At 37.6% G+C, this 21,036-nt stretch overlaps 1 protein-coding gene across 1 annotated transcript in view; it reads left to right on the top strand.

The window, feature by feature from the left end:
• Positions 1-34: 34 nt before the first annotated feature.
• The window catches only part of LOC110068070 (structural maintenance of chromosomes flexible hinge domain-containing protein 1-like), a 32,222-nt gene continuing 11,220 nt past the window's right edge, over positions 35-21,036 (top strand). Inside the window, exons 1-37 of the mRNA XM_089271933.1 lie at positions 35-695; positions 808-886; positions 1,109-1,270; positions 2,318-2,400; positions 3,374-3,504; positions 3,596-3,689; positions 4,726-4,845; positions 5,317-5,480; positions 5,790-5,886; positions 6,360-6,570; positions 7,116-7,239; positions 7,319-7,375; positions 8,015-8,138; positions 8,475-8,546; positions 8,622-8,747; positions 9,273-9,386; positions 10,330-10,436; positions 11,023-11,105; positions 11,675-11,776; positions 12,285-12,371; positions 12,627-12,743; positions 13,394-13,461; positions 13,579-13,655; positions 13,955-14,054; positions 14,465-14,537; positions 14,848-14,987; positions 15,196-15,330; positions 15,579-15,744; positions 16,368-16,435; positions 16,866-16,928; positions 17,346-17,428; positions 18,136-18,262; positions 18,548-18,628; positions 18,801-18,905; positions 19,396-19,449; positions 19,746-19,871; positions 20,237-20,316. Coding sequence (XP_089128059.1) covers positions 537-695; positions 808-886; positions 1,109-1,270; positions 2,318-2,400; positions 3,374-3,504; positions 3,596-3,689; positions 4,726-4,845; positions 5,317-5,480; positions 5,790-5,886; positions 6,360-6,570; positions 7,116-7,239; positions 7,319-7,375; positions 8,015-8,138; positions 8,475-8,546; positions 8,622-8,747; positions 9,273-9,386; positions 10,330-10,436; positions 11,023-11,105; positions 11,675-11,776; positions 12,285-12,371; positions 12,627-12,743; positions 13,394-13,461; positions 13,579-13,655; positions 13,955-14,054; positions 14,465-14,537; positions 14,848-14,987; positions 15,196-15,330; positions 15,579-15,744; positions 16,368-16,435; positions 16,866-16,928; positions 17,346-17,428; positions 18,136-18,262; positions 18,548-18,628; positions 18,801-18,905; positions 19,396-19,449; positions 19,746-19,871; positions 20,237-20,316 — 3,959 coding nt within the window. The 5' untranslated portion in view covers positions 35-536. The remainder of the gene's footprint in view (positions 696-807; positions 887-1,108; positions 1,271-2,317; positions 2,401-3,373; positions 3,505-3,595; positions 3,690-4,725; positions 4,846-5,316; positions 5,481-5,789; positions 5,887-6,359; positions 6,571-7,115; positions 7,240-7,318; positions 7,376-8,014; positions 8,139-8,474; positions 8,547-8,621; positions 8,748-9,272; positions 9,387-10,329; positions 10,437-11,022; positions 11,106-11,674; positions 11,777-12,284; positions 12,372-12,626; positions 12,744-13,393; positions 13,462-13,578; positions 13,656-13,954; positions 14,055-14,464; positions 14,538-14,847; positions 14,988-15,195; positions 15,331-15,578; positions 15,745-16,367; positions 16,436-16,865; positions 16,929-17,345; positions 17,429-18,135; positions 18,263-18,547; positions 18,629-18,800; positions 18,906-19,395; positions 19,450-19,745; positions 19,872-20,236; positions 20,317-21,036) is intronic.

Consider the following 21,036-nt stretch of genomic DNA (forward strand, 5'->3'; position numbering starts at 1 on the left):
CCCTCTTCTCGGTCACGCAACACAAATCTTTTATACCTTTCCAGACTTTCCTATTTTTTATTTTTTATTTTGGTTTCATGTAGTTTTTAGACTGAGTGATACACTAATTAGCTACAAAACACATTTTTGCCATCGCAAGCATTGTTTACTAGAGATAACTATCCAAAAAACTTCTCTGATCTAAACCACGTGACATTTTATAGAATCATTTTACAAAACAAGGAAAGCTTATGTCTCCAAAGTTTGAAAAATCTTTTATGAGAGTTGATGATCTTACAAACTTCTGAACTTTTAGCGGGAATTATTTTAGTCACGGTAGCGGTCACGCTTTCTATCCGGGACTTGTCCGCGTGCACGTTTTTATTAGACATGTTATGATTGGATAATCGTGTTCCAAATTTGGATTAAGAAGTGTTCAACCAATTAGAATAGTCCTTATATTGAAATTTTTTTGTAGTGGTGTTTTGGAAGCGTGAGGCACTCGTGTGCACCAGCAAAGAATACTCTTGTATTCTTCTTCTTTTCGCTGTTCGGCCATGAAGTCATCAAATAAAGACGATGCGTCATCTTCTGAGCAAGACGAAGAGGATGCCGCAGTTTTTATTTATGATCGTAGAGCTGGCAGCAGGCCGGAAGAGAAGATTCAGTTAGGCGGCATATTCAATTTTACCACTTTCAAAGAAAAGACCCGAACAGTAAGCTCGAGCTTTCAAACTTTTTAAGTTTATTTGTAGCACTTTGAAGACAATAAGTTTATTTTGTTAAGAGCTACCTGTTGCAATCACAAACTTCTCAATTGTTTTGTAGGCTTTCAGTATTTCCGAAAATGAAACATTTGTGATAGTCACCACGAATCGACAGGAAATCTTGGACGACAAAACGTATGGTAGGTGAAAAGACAAAAATTTGATTGAAACCTTTGACAATGACGTTTAAAATTCCGTTAGAAGTTTTGTGGTATTGAAGAAATTTCAATACAGATTGATGATCAATAATTCATTTTATGATCCCTTTAAATGTAGTGTAGCATGCTGTGTTATTTGTTTGGTTTTAACAAATTAAAAGTTTAACTAGTTTAACAAAAGGACAACTTTGTTCCTTTTGTCAGAAGAGTTAGTGGATGGAAATGAAACACTTTACATCTTACAATCAGCTGATCAAGAGCTCAGTGCTCCAACTGAAGAGAGAGTGGAATACATCCCTCATTACGACACCTTGGTCAAAAGTGGCATGTACGAATATTATGCCAGTGAAGGTCAAAACCCCTTACGTAAGTAGCGTCACATAAACAAGTCTTCTTCTGTGTTGCTTATGGTTTACACTCTGTTATAAAATTAATAGGTTAGATACTACGCACACTCTCATTGGTCGGTAGGTGTGTTCAGATGAAAGTGTGTAAACACGGTTGTGATGCTTTAGAATTTATTTATTTATTTATTTATACATGGGTAAAACATCAGGACTTAAAGTAAATACTAAAATTGCATTAATTACATTGTTAAGATACTACTCTACTACTAATTAAATCTAATAACAGCAAAAATGAAAACAATAACGAAGTGCCTGCTTTCCATGAATGCCATTTTTCAAGTTTTTCTGAGAAATATTTTTAAAAAGCAATAGTTAGGAGTACTTTTTCCATGTCTACATAGCCTCATCCAAACACCTGGGTTATTAGGAGAATTCTCGTGGGTTATGCAAAACCTTGACTGTGTCTTTGGTTTATAGAACTGTCTCAAATTCTCCAAACCCCCCTTGTGTTTAGATGAGACTGTGTAAACACAGAAAAAGTCCTGTATTGCTTATATGTAAATGGGTGCATAGAGATAATGATGTAAAATGTTCAAAATTCAAGTGGAACACCAGTGCAGGAAAGTGGTTTCATTAAAAACCTCAATTGGCCATTTTACGGTATTACTAAATTTGTTATATTCTAAACTTGCTATTTTGTGATATCAAACATGTGCTGGTGAATCGTGTGGAAAAATCAATATGGTGCTGCATCCTTGTGTGACAGCTGGTTATGTTACTTTTCCACTCAAAGCTGCCAAGTTTGTCTGCAATTTCACCCAACTTGCCTGAATTAACATTTCATGACTCACTCTCTGGTTTCTAGTAATTATTTTTACATTAATAAAGTTGTTAACTATTTATGAAGGTTTCTTAAAATTGCATTACAGGTGTCATTAAATTCATGGTCTATACACTTGTTCTCTCAACCAACTAGCATTCTGCCCCTTATTGTACAAATAGTCTCGTTCTTATTGCCATGCAAACTCAAACTTAATGCTGCTGTTGTTGTCTTTGATTGTTTTAGCGTTTGCTTTTGCGGAACTTGTTGACAATGCACTCGCTGCCACTGCAGATAATGAAGGCCCAAGAAAAATTGAGATAAGACTGGTATGTGTTTAGAGTATTAAATTGGTTCCATCAATTTCCCACCCCCGTTTCGTTCCATGCAGAGTATTTTTAACATGGGAAAAGGTATATATGTCAGATTATGCTTCTCAAAGAAGATGACAAAATATTAGGGGTCCATATCAGAGGAAAATTCAGACTGCCCGCAAAAAAAGTGGAACTTACCTCGATACCATGAATAAATCAAGAGTTTTAAGCTCCTCCTTGATAAATGGCTTGATCCCAAAAATTCCTTTTTAGCTACTTTCATAAAGTTTGTGTTTTCTGTTTCACTTTGTTTGGTTGTTTAAGTGAACTATTTTCTGGGTTCTAGACAAACAGAACTTTGTCTTCAGCTAGTACTCAACTGATTGATCTTGCCATTTTGTCAGAAAAGTGATTATAAAGCAAGTTCTAATGCAGTGCAACTTATCATTATTGCATGTTGCCAGTGGAATTTCTTTCGTTCAGTCAGTCAGTCTGTCATTCAGTCAGTCATTCAGTTTGTCAGTCCATCAGTCAGTCATTCAGTCAGTCAGTCAGTCGGTCAGTGTGTCCGTCAGTCAATAAGTCAGTCAGTCAGTCAGACAGTCAGTCAGACAGTCAGTCAGTCCGTCAGTCAGTCAGACCATCAGTCCATCTGTCTCTTGGTCTGTCTGTCCATCCTTCAGTCAGTCAGTCTGTCAGTCATTCAGTTCGTCATTAAGTATTTTCTTCTTTCTTTTCCTTGTCATTCCTCTTTTGTTCATTCAAGACAGTCGTTTATTCCTTTAGTCATTTACTCACTCCTTTCATGAGGGTTTTTGATACTATAGTTCACACTTGCACACTTTGTTTCTTAATCTCAGATTAGGCAAAAAAGGCAGTTGTGGGCTGATCTGCTGGTAGCAATCAGCTAATCAAGGGAGACCAGCTATTATCAGTTTTACACATGTTTCTATTATCATCTTGTCTAATTTCATGTTAATTTTGATAGATGTTTGATGACTCTGTTGGAAAAGCTGTAGTCTGTGTCCTTGATAATGGAGCTGGGATGACATCCAAGGAACTTAACAACTGGGCTATCTATCGGTTATCCAAGTTCAATCGCCAGAATGAAAGGAAAATGTAAGTATACACTTGACTCCAAAGTTGTCCCTAAATTGGTTTGTTGAAAGAATAAATGATTAAATTGGTTCTTAATTGTTTGATTTCATAGTGCAGCAGATGTTCCGAGGTCTTTAAACAGTGATATTTCATACTTTGGTGTTGGTGGAAAGCAAGCCATATTCTTCATTGGAGATGCTACCCGGGTAAGGGCATTTTAATGATCTAATTATTTTTTGTGTTTTTAATTTCATATAGTGTGAAGTTCTCAATGCAGGTTTTTCCCCAAAAATGCAGGATCTAGGTTTCTTTAATTTGTTTATGGTGCAGTTTAATATTACATGTAAGCAGCTAGAGCTTATGTGGCTTCCTCTCTAGATATCGTAAATATTGTAAAAAATAAAATAAATATAATCGAAAGGCCGCGTGCAAGAACGTCCCCTTGATTTTTTGGCCATTTTTGAAAGTGCTCAAAAATAGCCGAATTTTGGCATGTAGGCTTCATTTTACCTGAGAAACATTCCTCTGTAGTTTTTTTCGCTGGGTTGCTCTTCGTTTTCGAGAAATAACGTATGCAAAAAAAGGCACTTTTCCTAGCAGCATCTTTTTGTCAAACGCGAAACAAAAGAAACCTTTTGTTTCGCTGGACAATGAAATCAACGAAGCGTCACATTAGCCGCTTGTTTTCGAGCCGATACCAGTATTGTATTCATAAAATATAGCTCTATCATTTACGTTGCTTCGTTAGCACAAGCGATAAGGTGCTGAGTGGGCCGAGTGTGTGTATCTTTTGTCATGAGTCGAGTTCGACACGACGTCAGGCCTTTTTTTTTCCTGTTAATTTCTCCTTTTTTCTTTCTAACCATCTCTCTACAAGGCTAGAACAACTACATGTATCACTTTGTTTCCAGAAATATTGTAAGTGAGTAGTGTGCAATGATGGTATTTTACAACAACTGTTTCTACCTGTGGACCATGCATCCTATATGCCAACTTTACCACAGAGAACATGCTGCCTTAATAGTTTTGTGACTTACAGTGGAGTCCCAATTTTTCAACCCTCCAAGGGAAACAAAAATTGGTTTGAAAAATCAGACAGTTCGAGAAATCCGGGATAAAATTACAGTACTCAACTGAGGGGAGGGAAACTACTTTTGGTTTGAGTTATCAGGAGGTTTGAAAAATTGAGGGTTCGAGAAATAAGGATTCCACTGTACTTACAAATACATTTCATTCTTTCAGATGATTACAAAATCCAAAGAATGCAATGACATCCATGAGCTTTGTATATCTCAAGCAGAGTTTGAGCGAAGGGAAAAGAAGAAGGAGTCCATTTATGGTGGAGCTATACTCAACAGGAGGGTACGTTGGTCAAATTATAGGACAAAACCTAGTATCCTAATCTAATGGTGATGTGTGAAATGAAGAAATAATTTCACATTTGTTTTGTCAAAATTCTAATAATTTCTGACACCTTTTAAATTATTTGAATTTTGACAAAATGCAAGTGAAATTATTTGTTAATTTTACAAGAAAAGTATTCAATTACCTATAAAATCGTGGGTGGCAAATTGCACTTACAATTGTGGGTGTTTGACTTGTTTATTGTATCAAGAAATTTCACGCCAAATGTTGCCGTGGTAATTTTGTAATTTTACATGTGAAATTATAAATTGACATAGGTTCGTACCAATGAGTAATTTGTCACCCATGATGTTACTGCTGTAATAGCAGTTTTTCAAAGTTTTAGTAGGAATTACTCGACTCCATAAATTTCATCAATTTATTACATACACATATATAAGTTTTAAATTATTAATATTGCACTGTTAGGCTGGAGACCATGAGCATATCGCTGGTGACGAGGACAATGTCAAGAAACTAGTGCAAGAAGAGCCAAACAAGGAGAGCTTTACTGCTGTGGTTATAACAGGAATCAAACCAGAACACATCCTTTATTTAAAGTCACATTTTAAGCACTGGTGCAGGCAGTTAGCGTAAGTTCTAATTTCTTAGTTTGACTGCTTTGTTATGTTTTATTTAGACCGTCAAAGGGTTAAAGGTATATGGGTACATGTAAACATATCAACATTACTGTACATGACAAAATGTGCATTCTTTTGGGATCCTTTTACAATGCCCTTTTTTAATTTCAATTTGTTTTATTTTATTTGCTTGTTTTGACTACAGATGTTGTTTGATTTTTCTCAATGCATGCTTTTGCCATTTACCATTTGCTCTAAGTCATAAATGTCGTGTGAAGGTTTTACTCATGACCAGTCTTATTTTTATATAAATTTGATTAGACACATTTATCATTACTACATTCATGGGCCACGTGGAAATGATAAACCTGTTGGTAGAGGAACGACTGCAAGTCCATTCAGAAATATTGATATACAGGTAAGTTTAGCTTTGATTTCTTTTTTACAAACTTAAGATTTGCTCCTTCCACAGGGAAGTGGATAGAGTTTAAAATGGTGGTCTGCATTCTGTTAGTTGTTGCTTGCCTCATGTATGATGTTGGACTCTTTTGCAGGCCTCCAGTGACTTCTTCTGTATTTCTTTTCAACTATCTCCTCATAACTATCACACATTTTTTATTTTAGGCTATATTTTTTTTCCATATTTCTTACCATGTTGTGACACATTCTTACCATTAATTGTACTGAATGAAATACCAAAAATTGTTCTTTTAGTTTCAAAGTTAACTTATATGTTGTGTTCTTAATCTCATTTGGTGAATTTAAAGCAACCTTCCTTTTAATGAAATTGTGGTTTTCCCTCCTGGATCTGTGTTTTGCTGAACCTTACTGTAGTATTGAGGAGATAACACCTGCTGGATTTTTAAAAGGAAATTATGTCTTTGTCTTCAGGTTGTCCTCTTTGAAAAAGGCAAACAGGCCAAAAGAGTACAACTTCGCGATATTGATGATGACATGCAGACCCAGTACATCAGATCAGCAGCTTCAGTGTTTGAGTTCCGTGCCCGTGCAGAATCAGGTGGGGTGGTGGAGGGTGTCCTTCGGTACCATCCATTCCTTTATGACAGAGAGACATACCCAACACTCGAGGGAGAAATTCCAGGTAAAGTTTTCTGATGAAGATTTAAATTATAATATTTATTTAGAGAGGAAGCCACAGCAGCCCTTGCTAGTTTTCATGTGGTTCCTCTATCCTGATTGAGTTAGAATTTGGAAATGTTGGTTTTTCAGACAGTATTCCAGATAAGCGAGGGGTCTCAGGTCAGAACCTGACAAGGTCAGCTACATGACTCAACAAATTAGTAGAAAATTTATAATGATTTGGTAGGTGCAGTGGGAATCCACCCATTGGAATTCCTTATCGACACCCTGCCTTGAAAACTTATCTGGGACCCTGTTCAGGAGGGAGGAAGACCAGAATACCCATTAGAAAAACCCTTGAAGCAAGGCAAAAACCAAAAATAAACTCAACCCACATAATTATGACACCAGGTTGGAATCAAACTCAGGCACACACATCCGGGCATATGTTTACTGAAATGATATTACCCGCAACAAACTTACAGCATTTACTGCTTTACTATTCTTCTTGTCAAATATGAAGTTTACTAAGTTATAACTTGGTCACAATCTGTTAACCTTTTCCAGTTGTTGAGACTCCAGAAGAACTGGCTGATCCAATTGAAAGAGACAGTCGAGCACCCAGAGGCAGTCGTCCAATATTTGAGTGCTACTGGAATGGTCGACTTATTCCATACACTGCTGTTGATGTGTAAGTTTGTAATTGATTATCAGGCCTTTGTTATCCAGTAGCAAACCAACAATAATGTGTCTCTATGTTGAATTATCAGGCTTGAATGGTGCCAGCCCCCAAAGAAGTGGACTATTCCACAGGAGTGTTATCACAGGTAACTAGCACATATCTTGAGATTGCCTTGATTAATATGATACCTTTTCACTTAGAGGCATAGATCTTCCAAAGACACAGAGGATACTAAGTAAAATGCAGTTTAAAACAAACTCAGACAAGTAGTTTTTTGTGTGCACCTGATGCTTAGCTTGGTGAGTTGATTGTAGTATGATACAACCTGCAAAACAAGAATGCTTTCAAGCGAATTTGCTGAAGTGGTTCTTTTAGAATGCAATGGGAGGGCTATATGTTATTCAAGAATTAACTGCTGTTAGTAATGATGCTCAAAGTGTTTTAATAGAACAAGATTTTTGGGATAACCCATCATTTAATTATTAGTGTGTTTATTTCTCAAAGACAAACTCCCAAGCTTGAAGTACTTATGTTACATGCACTTTGTTCAACAATAAACAAAATTTACTTAAATGAGCTCACTTAGTGTGTACATGTATAATGACAGAAAATTTAAAACGGACAAAACATTTTTTTGTGCTTGTTGCTGTTTTCCTTTGGCAACATCTTCTTTTTTCTTTGTAATGAGTCACCTGTTCTTTATAGAGGCATTTAAGCTTTACATGATTACCAGATGAAATACTGCTGTAATAGCACCTGTTATTGGTTTTCATTTAATTTATAGATTTTCAGGTTGCTTGTGGACAAATGATGCATTCCAAGTCAGTACAAACAAGTTAACTTTTATGGATTTGGAAGTCAAAATCAAAGACAAGAGTACAATTTTCAGCAGAGTTATTTTAGGACAGGTATGTTACAGTAACTTTGAAGCTTGAGAAGCAATTTTGTTCAGTATTACAAAGATTATCAGTTGAGTACAGCACAACGAAAGTTTGGCAACCAGATTTTTACGCTCAACTTGTGTTGTTGGCATGGGCAACTGGCTCCGTTTCCAGTGACAACTTGTCAGCCTTTGACGTTGTTGGCAGAGAAACATGCAGAATTAAAACGAGGAAAGTTGCCTGTGGCAACAGAGTAATTTAAGTCCAAAACTTCATCACCAAAGCTCTGTCATGCCTTGCTCAACTGATAATCATAGTAATAATTTTTGATGTTCTTTTCCTTACTTTTCTTTTTGTTACAAGGAACAAAGGGTGAACATTGCAAGAGCGTTTCATGACTGGGTGAGAGAATGTCATGAAAACCATGACAAACAGGTAAATGTGTTTTTTTTTTTCTGTCTCCAAAATCTATCTTGTTCATGTTGTCTGACTTGTGATTTTTGTATTTAGGTCAAATTCATTGGCTTTCAAGGGCAGATTAAACGTCCAGATCTACCACAGAAGCGAAACCAAAGTCCTTGGTGTGTTTTTAACTCCATTGAGTGGGACGGAAAGATCTTTAAAGTAGGGCAGTTGGTAAGCATCTTGTTTTGTATTGTTTTCTGCCTGTCTAGTTGTTAATTAGGTAGACTAAGTGGAAAGTTGTGTAGGTCTAAGGTGCCATGCTTGCAACAAATTACTTACATCCAATTTTCTTTAAATATGTAATAGAATGTTTGCTTGTCCTTTAAAGTCAGGCTCATCTCTTTCCTGGCTTAATGAACTGTGCTTTTGAACTTTTGATTTATTCAATTCTTGATCCCTTGGGGCGGGGAAATATGCTGTACAGTATCCTGTTCTTAACATTTTCATTGACAAGCTGTCAGTGAGACATTTCTGTACAACGAGAATTTTCTAGACCTTTAGCTATGTGCCATTCAGAGGTCTTTCAGTTATTTATCATCCAACTGGACATCACACTATTATCTACATATCAATATTCTAAAAGTTATAGGCATGATAAATATGGTCAGTGGGGTATTGTCTCATTATTTCTGTTTATTTGTTGGATTTCAAGATCAGAAATACTGAATAAAGCAGTCCAAACTCATTTGATTGCAGATAAGGACACAACGGACAATACCAATGATTTGTGGAACAGTGAAAAGATTTCTTCTGTTTGGTGATCATGATGGAGATGTGTTTGCTACTGGAGGAGAGATGGAGATAGTCCAGGTTAGTGAGACTGTTGTTTATTATATGGCTAACTCTGTGAGCGGGCAAGATGAATGAAATCCTGCGCTGTGATTGGTTACCCAAGCGGTCAAGATGGCGCTTCCTTGCCAGCTCGGGATTACCTGCTGTGTCCCGCAAAAAAATAGAGCTCTTTTTCTTTATAAGAAATCCTTTATTGACTAAGCTTGTTTGGTCAAGATGGTTGAATATTGGCCTCGTTCTTTTTTTGCGTGTTGATGGACCTCAAATCCATCTCAGTCCATGAACACGCAAAAATGAACTTGGCCAAAATCCAGCCATCTTAGCCCCTTACTTGGTCAATAACCCATATATATATTACTGCATTACATAGCTAGTAGTCGGAATGCACAATAATCAAAATGTGATTTTTATTTGTTGTTCCAGAGCAGTTAAATTGTAATTTGACATTGACACAAAGTTCTGAAACTGATTTGTTGTGGATGAGTGAGATTTCAGACGTAGCCATTCATTTTGAGGTCCAGGAAGGGCATCACCTCACTAGGGAGGTCTTCCCAAAAAATTTTGAAAAACTGGCAGAAGTGTCAAAGATATGTTTGCCTTTATTCAGAGCAAAATGTGAAACCACGGACTGGTGCAACAATCGCTCTGCGCAAGAATATTGGCAGGACTGTCGTTTGACTGTTGGAGAGTACTCAAAGTGGGTAGAGAGGGAACATAGTAAAACATTTCCAGAATGGTGGCTCATTATGTAGCAAATTTACTCCAGTAGAAATTGAAATAAATTGTTAAAATTAAGACCTTTAAAGACATGAGAGATAATTGTCCAAGCATGATCAGATTGCATTCATTTGTGTGAGTCTGACACTCAGTGTGTGAGACTTAGAGAGCTTTGTCAATAGCATTGCCAAAAGTCCAACAGACTTGACACTTTTGTATTGTTTGTTTTTCTGTTTATTGTCAGGAGCCAGTTTCTTTATATGGAGACACTAAGTTCTTTTCCTTGGCCAAGTTAGATCGATCACTGAACCTTGCTTCAATTAAGAAGTTTGTTGAAGAGGAAGAAGCAAAGTAAGATCACTACAACTTTCTATGATAATTAAAAATAAGGTTTAACAACGTAAACTATTCTTAGGGTGAAAACACATGTAAGTGTGGCTTAAGTTTTGAGAAAAGTATGTCAACTATTGCTAGTCTTCTTTGCTCTTTGTGATTGGTAGTCATAGAATATTTGACTTAAATATATCCAATCTGTAGGTTTTTATGTTCACTGAATTTTTGGCCACAAATGCAGTGAATGAAAGAAAAGTCTTTGCGCACGCTCATACTCCTTTGTTTCCACTTTAAACTCTGCATGCTTGTTCAACCTCGTAAAAGCGCAAGTTATGTTATAACAAACATTCATTTTTCACTCTGATGAAGGTAGACAGACATCACTGAAAATTCAGTGAACAAAAAAAACTGACAGATTAGACATATTTAAGTAAAATAATTATTGCTAGTCTTGTTAATCTTACTTTAAATATAAATCAGTTTGTCTGAGAGCTAGAGTTTCATTCCTGGTATGGCCTCTTGAGATGTGTGAGTGTTAACTTTGGAATGTCACCAGTTTATTTTGTGTTCTGGTCTGACATGTGATTGTTCGTTATTTCATCAGGTTACCAAGTAAACTGGTGTTAGAGTGGCCTGAACACGATAAGCTGGACCCTAATTCTAAAATACCTGCAGGAACCACTATAGGTACTGAATGGACAAGATTCTGATCAATAATAAATGTTAACAGTAATATAGGGTTTGTGCGGGTCATTGAAAACCTGGAAAGTCATGGAGTTCAGTAATTTCGTTTTCCAGGCCTGGAAAGTCATGGAATCTAATAGACCAATTTCAACATATTAAAATTCAGCCTAAAACAATAGACCTCAGTACAAGGTTCTGGGAAATAAATATTACAGAGTTTGTGGGGTTTATTCCCCAGAGCCTCGTGCTGAGGTCTATTGTTTTAGGCTGAATTTTAATATATCAAAATTGGTCTGTTGTTGGTCACGGAAAGTCATAGAAAATATATAAATATCTGGTACATTCATCTCTACACATGTCAAAACAAGAACGGAATAGTTACCAAGCAATTAGCCTCAAGGATAGTTTTGAAAGTTTTTGAAAGTGACAGCTAAACTTAAGGTCATAGAAAGGCATGGAATTTTGAGAGCTAAAAAGAGCATGAACCCTGTAATAATATTATCTACATGTATTCTTTGTCTGATACATTTTTAAGTTGCTCCTCAGCACTGGTATTTTCATAATTTACACAGGTGCCATGAAAGTAGATATTTTAAATGGAAAGGGTGAATCTGTAAGTAAACTGCCTGGTGACAGAAGGCGACTGTTGGTGGAACTAAAGGTTATTTGGCATGGTAGGATACTACAGCTGCCTGACATTTTTAATTACTTTACGATTTGTAGGAGCTTTCCATGTTTGTCTTGCAAATTTATCTTGAAAGTTGTTTACTATGGTTGGCCATGAGTTCTTAATAATGGTGAAGACTACTGAGATTGAGAGAGCAAGGTTGCATGGTCAGGATGGGGCCAAGTTCTCTTTTTTGGGGGGGGGGGGGGGGGTGTTTATGGACTGAGATGGAGTTGAGATCCAATAGCCAGCCGTCTTGACCAAAGGTTCAAGCTTGGTCAATAAAGGATTTATTAAATGGCTTTTGGATAGCTCCATCTTGCCCGCTTGGGTAACCAATCACAGCAGAGGATTTGATTCGTCTTGCCAACTCATGGAGAAAGCCATATAATAAATATAGTTATTTCTTGTCACTTCCCCGTTTTGGTTTATTTTGGCAGAAAATTTGCCAGCCTTGCATGTTGATGTCTTGTACACAGTGATTTTTATTTTCATTCAAAATGTTTGTTTGGCAGGTAATGACAAAGATGGCAATAAAGTGATAACAAATCATGTCTGCCAACATGGAGGAAAGAGTTGGCCTTACTGGTTCAGAAAAATGGGTAAGTGTGTATCCCCCAGCCCCTTTCCAAGGTCCTGCATTATTGTCAATGAAGCCAATATGTTGGCCAAGTTGAAGTTTATCTTTATTCTCATTACCTGCTCACTTGAAAATTTGTCTTCTTTTGGCATTATAATGAGAAATTCATGATTGATTACTATGTGGAAAGGTTTTGGTTTCACCTAGGATACAACAAATCTGTTTAAAGTAAGTCATCTGATGGCCAAATGTAATTAATATCTTGTTGACCTTGCAGAGAATATTACCCATCTTGGTCCACATACTCTTCAGCTCCAGGTATTGCTGGGTGATACTTCAACTGCGCCTTCAATAAAGAGTCTTCCATGTCATCGCATTAAGTTCACTGTCACAGGTAACCAATAACTCAACCAAATGTGTTTTTGGACTTTTTGAAATTTCCCTTCACCCTTGAGGGAAAATCATTCCATGCTTATGGTGTGAACTCCAGCGATCTTCAAGGTATCTGGTGGTTTGATACTGACTCTGGTTTAACCAATCAGGGATGACATGTGGATGTCTATAGTCTTGCTTTGTCATTATGGAGGTCTTTGTCTTGAATCTTGCATGGCTCTCACACCCAGAGCACACATCAAATCACAGAGGCAATTATTCAAAAGCAGCACGTAGTGGCAACATAGCCGAGTGGTTAGGGGGGCAGACTTTAAGTCTTTAAGTCCCGCTCTGACCACTAAGCTGGAGTTGTTTCTCGGTAGACCCAAGTTCAGTCTCCTGGTCATGCTAGTAAACAGCTAGCTGGTCTGCCATACCTCCTGCCAGTTTGAATTTTTATTTCTTTCTTTCAGTGTAAGTGGCATGCCCGTGAACTAGCTAGGTGTAGCTAAGCACATTGACCATGATAAACAACATTGGAACATTTGAATGCAGTGAAATTTTTGTTAAATCTGCAAATGAGAAGTGTGTTAATTAATGCCAATTTTGATGCAGCTGTAAGAACATTCATTTTGGTTGTAGCTATTTACTTTTATTATTCTTTATTTTAAGAGGCTCATCCAAATAAATTTACAGTTGGGATGTTGGAGACACCACTCAGAGTAGGAGTACCTTTCCAGGTATAGTTCTAACCATTGGATTATGTGACTGAACTGATGACAGACCACACAATCCCAATACCTATTCAAGAATCAATAGTGAACATGCTGATTTTTTTAAACTTTGTTTTTCTTAAGATTCCTCTTAATCTGTTGGATGAGTTCAACAACCCTTCAAAATTGGGTGATGAGATTTCTCCAGTTTTAAGTGCAAGGTAAGATGGATGTGCAGTTGCACTGTTTGTACTGTTGAACCAAGGTATTCTGAGGTGAAGCCCTTCCAGGGTTCATCTTCCCATCTGTTAACCTACTATGTGTTTACCTGTGCTCACCCACAGAGTCCAAGGGTTTGGTTTCCAACTTGCAATGTGTGGCTCACACTCATTTTGTGTACATCCAGTGTGAAGGATCTCATAACAACTGTAGAATCACTCATCAACTATCTTGATCTTTGTTTTGTCCACTGTCCCCTGCAAATAACAATGATTAACAGAAGGTTTTCCTTTTTTCTCAGTGGCCTGGAGCTGACACATCAGGGAACGTCAGTAAAGGGGAACAGCCTCATTGTTAAGGGTGTTGTTGCTCTGGGCTCTGTGCCGTCACATGCAGGAAAGGTTAGTCTCACACTCGCCTCAAGAACTCTTCTAGTGGTTCTCTAAAGATGTGTCAACACAGAAGTAATTGTTTTCTTCACCTTTTTTATGGTAGAGTGTTTAATATGTGTTAGTGCATAAGGCCAGGAAGTTCAGTTTGTGTCTAAATCCACAATAGGATATCGTTACTCTTTAATTCCTATTGGTGCTTTTGTTGCCCAGAATGGTGTGCTTTGTTGGCAGGGTAGTCTGCCTGTGGAATGGTGATCCATCATGGTTCTCACTTCTGTTAGTATCAATCCACCCCTGTCATTCTCTTAAGACCCAACCCCTTTTCATATTTATAAGTTTGAGACATTTTTTCTGGGTTGAATCCTGTTGCCAAAGTACCTCTTACCAATACATTGTTTTTTATTTATTTCCTGAACAAGGACTTTAATTTAAAAATCACCCTACCTGGACTTGAAGAAGGTTCACAGAGCTTAAAGATCAGGCTACTACCAGGTAATGTTAATTATTATTTGGATTTATTAGTGTCATTACATTAGTGTCAAAACAATTTCAAAACTGCAAACGACCACAAAATGAGCAAAACAATGAGTTGAAAGCATGGATTAATTTGAAATCCAAGCATACCTTAATCGCATTCATCCTCTGATATAGGCTGTCACTGATTACTATGATGTAGTTGATAATGCATCAACATTGTTTGGGGAGGGGGGAAAATCTTTCCAAGACACTCAAAAATCAAATTTTACTGCAAAGTGTCTCAACACTTTTGTCGCTCATTGTAGCAGCATGTTGTATTCCACAGGTCCTCCAGAATCATTGGTAGTTACACCAGATGGTGAAGATATCACTGTTGAAAACAACAGTCCTCTTCAAATACAAGTGCAAGTCCAAGACAAAGCTGGAAACCTTACAGTTCAACCTAGACTTAATGTTGTCTGCAAGGTAACAGTCACACATTTTGCAAACTTTGCATAGCCAACCAATATCAACCCAGAACCTCCTTGAAAACCTCATTGTGAGAAGTATTTCTTGGCTTATATACTGTCATTCAAATACATGAATATTTGATAAAATAGTCTTTTGTTGAGAGTTTTAGAACCTTCAGTGCAGTAATCAGAAGACCTCCATGCTATGCATTTCTCTGTTGTAGCTTACAGGCACACCAGGCCTGCCAACATATATTGGGGACTGCAGCTCATCAGGAAAAGCCACTCTGACTGGTGCAGACATCAGTCTGAAACAAATTAACAAGAATACAAAGCTCAAGGCCAAGATCGAATTACAGGTTTGTTGTTATAGTTGTTGATATTTTCCTTCATTTTTGTTAAACTGTTAACTCAGTCAAAAGCATGACACTGCCAGGACATTGTGGTGATGACTACATAAGAATGTCACCCTGCACACAAGTCATGTCAGGCCGTGTTGTGTACACTGAACTTGAATATATCACAATAAAAAGAACGAAATTAAAATATTTTACATGTTCTCCTGAATGTCCTATCTCACTGACGGTTATCCTGGCTTTTTTATTAGCATCACAAGGAAGTTGCTGCAGTAGAGAAGACCATTGTTGTGATGCCAAGCAGTAAAGCAGCAGTGCTGGAAGTGTTTCACCAAGCAGCTGACGACAAACCAAAGAAGAAAGTGGAGGATGGACAGGAGCTGCCTTGTGTGGCTGGCAACTTGCTGTCTGGATTAAGTATGTACTCTAATCTGTCAAAAAGATATCACAGAATTCAAATCAATCTTACAAACACAAACCTTCCTTGCTGTTGGAGTTCCTTGCATTTGTTTCTGTGGCTGTTGTGTTTGATACTCTGACATTTCTATTTTTTAGCCCTTCTGTGTTGATCATTGAATTAAAGATCTGGTCAGTTTTGATTTGTCACAAGTACCAATTAACTATTGCTAGGCTTTCCAGCCAGGGCTGGGTTGCCCAAAAGCTGGTTAACTCTGACCAGGATTAAACATTAACTCATTGAAGTATTATTTTTTCTGGTATAATATATTTTTCACTGGTTATGTTTTGTCTAGTTTGAGATCAGTCCAACTCAAAACAGAAGGACAAACAATATAAACTGACAAACACATCAAAAAGTTACAAAGCTGAAATCAAAATTCTAATCCTGGGTACCTTAATTGGGCTTTCACCAACCTGGTCCAGGATTTTGAATGCTTCTTTGATCAGAATATTATTTTCCTTTAGCTGCCATTACAAGGTCTGTTGCTCTTTTGCCAGGCTGAAACAAAACTGCATTTTCTACAGTCAATTCAGTGTATGCAGGTTTTGTTAGTTTTCCATTTTGTTCTTTTGATTAAAAGGTTTTAGAATTCTAGATGAAGGTCAGCGAGAAGTGAATATTGACAACTCATTGGCTAGCAGATTCAAGGTATGCACATGGCATATGACTGTCATGAAAAGTACAAAAACAAGCATGTCTTTGTTTGAGTTGTGGGCATTATTGTCATGATTGGATTAAAGGAGCTATGTTACAGTTTGCACATCTTGAAAAGTTAAGCCAAAATTTTTCAAATCCATGTTGATCTTCCCCATCCTTAACCATCCTTGTTTCTTCATGGTTTATTATTATCCCTTTGATGTTTTTCTATCTTAGGAAACTTCTATTTTCAGGATTCCTTCAGTTTAAAGGCAAATTTGTTCATGGCCAAAATAACTCAAAATGCTGTGACTGAGCTCCTTCAATTGATTATAGTAGTCAAACATTCACAATAAGCAGAAGCTGATATATAACAGTGTTCATTTACCTCTTCCATTCATGTCAAACTTTTATTTTGTTTTGTCATGTTTGCACTCACTAGGTGAACTGGACTCCTAAGGTTGCTAAAGAAATCATCAAGCAAGGAATTCTTCCAGATGTCAAGGTGATCGCATTCAAACTATGAACATTTTATGGACAATAATAAATACAGATTTATTAAAAGTTTCTGTGGGATATTTGAGGTATAAATTTGGATTAGCCAGTTCTGCATTGTGGACGGGGTTATCATGTACTAGTTATCAAAGTGTCTCTGTAGATCCTGACACTTGTTGCCGTGTTGCTTTACCTAGTTCTTTTACAAACTACAGTGCTGTGTGTTTTGTACACTTTTTACAATGGTTTCAGGTGTTTCCATTTTTCCCCTACATACAGTTTACCTTCAGTTACACCTTGAGAATTTGACCGATGACTTCTCCTATATCCTTATAACAGTGTGATATTGTTCTTAAGTAAGTTAAACTGAGGGTGGGGGGGAATGGGGCTCGTCACAGGATTTACCGAATCTTCCTGTTCACTGCAGGCTCCACTGTCTTGTGATGAACCAAAATATTGTCAAGTAAGCATGACTGGTGGAGCAGGACTGGAGTTTTCTTTTACAGTAAAGTAAGTTCTATGAGGCTCAGTGCCCTCATGGTTGTTGCCTCTCTCCCTCCAGATGTACAAATGGGTACTTGCTGCCCAGGGTAACATGTGATGGACTAGCATCCCATCCAGAAACCAGAGATAAGCACGGGCCTGCTGCGCCAGTTGGCTTGTATGCAGACTTAAGCTCTATGTAGCACTGTTGTCATACTCAGTTACAAGGCATGTTTTCTCATTTGTCAGTTTTCCTTCTCTCAGATTCTGTGATTTAAATCTCTTAACATAATTTGTTGTTGATGTAAAATTAAAGTCTGCATACAAGCCAAGTGGCCCACCATGCCAGAACTTATCTCGGTTTCCATAACATGAAGCAACTAGGAGTATGTCTACTCCCCCCTGGATGGGATGCTAGTCCATCGCAGGATTACCCCCCGCATTAAATTTGCCAGTACCCAGTTATACATCTGAGTGGAGAGTTTTGCTGTGAGAGTGAAGTGTCTTGCCCAAGAACACAACAAGATGTCCCCAGCCATGGCCCAAACCCGGACCACTTGATCCGGAGTCGAGCGCACTAACCATGAAGCCACCGTTGTAGTTTATTGTTTCCTTTAAAATTGAAAATATGTATTACATGAATACAGTTACTGTACATTTCCCATTTTTGTTCTCGTACCTCCTGTCTTCTTGTAATGTTTGCATTCATTATTCTTTTTTTCTCTTTTTGTAAGACCTCTAGCTGATGTACCTAACATCCTGAAGTGTTCTTGTGATGAGCCTTTCATGAGATTAGGGGAACCTCTGGTATCTGACATTATCCTGTCAGTAACTGACAAACATGGCAACAAAACTGGGAAGGTGAGCTGGAATTACGTTAGAAATTCATTTCTTCAAGAGAAAGAAATCTTTGCAGTTTTACCTCAACTTAAAGGTATGGTTTCACGGTTAGGTACATGTGCAAGTTGTAACGCAAGACAGATCAGCTCTATTGTTTATGGATCAATTGGAAGCATTTTATTCGGCATCTATATCGCCCTTGTTTGGCAACTTGATATGGTGGTATTTATTATTGTAATTGTGTATTCCTGTGTCTTGTGTATTGTCATGGGTTATGTATTTTGATTATTGGGTATTCATTTCCAGTTACCAAGCAATGTGCTGCCGGAATTTCATGTTTCCTCAGAAGGATTGAAAGAGCGTGAAGTTCAGTTAGGATTCACTGCTGTAAGTATTATATAAAAGCATTTAAATGATTGGTATATTTTATTCAATTTGTTGTACCTATTGGCCAATAATAATTTGTAATGATGTGTTATTTGTCTTGTATGAGACCTCTGTGAGTTTCTATGGTGTAGAAAACTCATAGCACAAGGTTTAACTTAAGTCAATTTTGTAGGAGGGAAATATAGTGATCAAGAACATCCAATTTGAAGATGGACCACTTGGACACAGAGAGCTTACCATTAAATGGAAGGAAATGAAGTGTTATCAAAGACTAGAGGTATAAAACTGCATTACTCTTCCCTTGAAACGTTAATGAACCTTACCATAACTCAAGTATTTGACATAATTTTCACGGGAAACACTCTCGATCACAGTAACTAACATTAACTGCTCCAACAAGATTTCTAGTCAGTCTCCAGTTACTGTAATGTTTCTATAGATATTTAAGAGAATACAGAACTGTTAAGATAAGAGATGTGTACATGTTATAATAGAATGGAGAAAATCAATACAAGTTTTCAGAATGTTGTTCAGACAGTAAATATAATTTCAGTTGTTTAGAGAAGTTGAAGGCATTGAGATCTTAAAGGTGAGTGGGGATATTGTCCCAGAGAAAAGTCGCTGTGTAAGCTATTGTCTGTTTTCCTTATGTAATTTGGTAAGCAGTGCAAAGACCTTTTGAATTGCCCTGCGTGCGAGTAAGAGTTTTTGATGAATTTAGAACAAGATATTGTTTTATATCAGTGTGATTTTATTTTAACAAACAGGTCACAGCAGGTCCACCGGCAAAACTTAAGATTATTGACATTGATCATTCTGAGGTACATTAAACTTACTTTCAGTTTTTGTAATGTTGGCAAAGTTGACAAATCAAGGTCAAATGTTGTGTCTCTGTCTTCTTTCTAATGTTGAATGGTTTCTAAACATTGCAAAGCAAATCATGATCCTATCTCGCCCTTCGCCTCTGAAGCGAGGAAGTAGTTATCAGCAAAGAGCGTGAACCAATTTTTATCTGTCTGTCGTCTTTTTGTTTGTTTTAGTAAGTTGTAAAAAAAGTTGTCACATGACTGTCCAATCATTAACTTTTTGACTAAGTTTTATCTCCATATATTTCCAGCCGCTGTCAGTGTATAATGACACCAGAATGCCTATTCCGCTTATTGTGCAACTGTGTGACAAGCTTGGAAACCCCTCACATGAGCCAAATGTCAAGGTGGTCTTGAACTGTGACAGAGGAATTAAGGTAAGAGCATTAAACTTGAAATGCCGGAGGCAGTGTGGCCCGAGTGGTCAGCACGTCCGACTCACAATCCAGAGGTTCCGGGTTCGAGTTCCACTCTGACCACTACCTGAATTTGTTTCATGGTAGCCCCGAGTTCAAATCTTCAGCCCTGCTTGTAAGTAGCCAACTGGTTTTCCTCCAGCCAGTTGCGATTCTGCTATGTTCAATTTCAATTGTTTGTTTCAGTTGTTTGCTTGATCTCTCTAGCCTTTGTGCTATAAGCACTTGCCAGGGTAAATAAAAGGTTTTTTTTTAGATTTGCAAGTAAAGATAAATCGTAAAGAATCAGACGGTTTACTAAGTGAATTTTGTTTGTTATTGGATAGCTGACTCCGACACCTTCAGGTCAGAAGACAGATGACAAAGGCCAAGCCACCTTTGGTCATCTCACTGTCAATGCAGTAAGGTATAGACACACCACTCCATATTGTAGATTGTCAAATAACCAGAGAACGTCAATTTTATGAAAAGTTGGGTTTTTTGGAAGGAAAATCAGTTCTTGTGTTCAGTGACTGTTGTAGGGTTTTAGAACTTGTTCCGATTCGACTGCAATTTTGGGGTCACGCGTGACAATCGAAATAAAATATGTGGTTTGGTTCTAGTTACATACAACAAAGTTGTATTGTCTAGTTGATCACTCAATCAATTAATCAATCAGTCAGCCAGTCAGTCAGACAGTTAATCAGTCTGTCTGTCAGTCAGTCAGTCAGTCAGACAGTCAATCAGTCAGCCAGTCAGTCAGACAGTTAATCAGTCTGTCTGTCAGTCAGTCAGTCAGTCAGACAGTCAATCAGTCAGTCAGTCAGTCAGACAGTCAATCAGTCAGTCAGTCAGTCAGTCAGTCAGACAGTCAATCAGTCAGCCAGTCAGTCAGACAGTTAATCAGTCTGTCAGTCAGTCAGTCAGTCAGTCAGACAGTCAGTCAGTCTGTCAGTCAGTCAGTCAGTCAGTCAGTCAATCAGTCTGTCAGTCAGTCAGTCTGTCAGACAGTCAATCAGTCTGTCAGTTAGTCAGTCAGTCAGACAGTCAATCAGTCTGTCAGGCAGGTAGGCAGTCAATCAGGCAGGCAGGCAGGCAATGAATGAAGGAATCAATCTATCAGTCAATTAATCATTCAGTCAATCAT

The sequence above is a fragment of the Orbicella faveolata genome, unplaced genomic scaffold, assembly GCF_042242905.1.
Source record: "Orbicella faveolata isolate gen_17 unplaced genomic scaffold, um_ofav_v1 contig_34, whole genome shotgun sequence".
NCBI lineage: Eukaryota > Metazoa > Cnidaria > Anthozoa > Scleractinia > Merulinidae > Orbicella > Orbicella faveolata.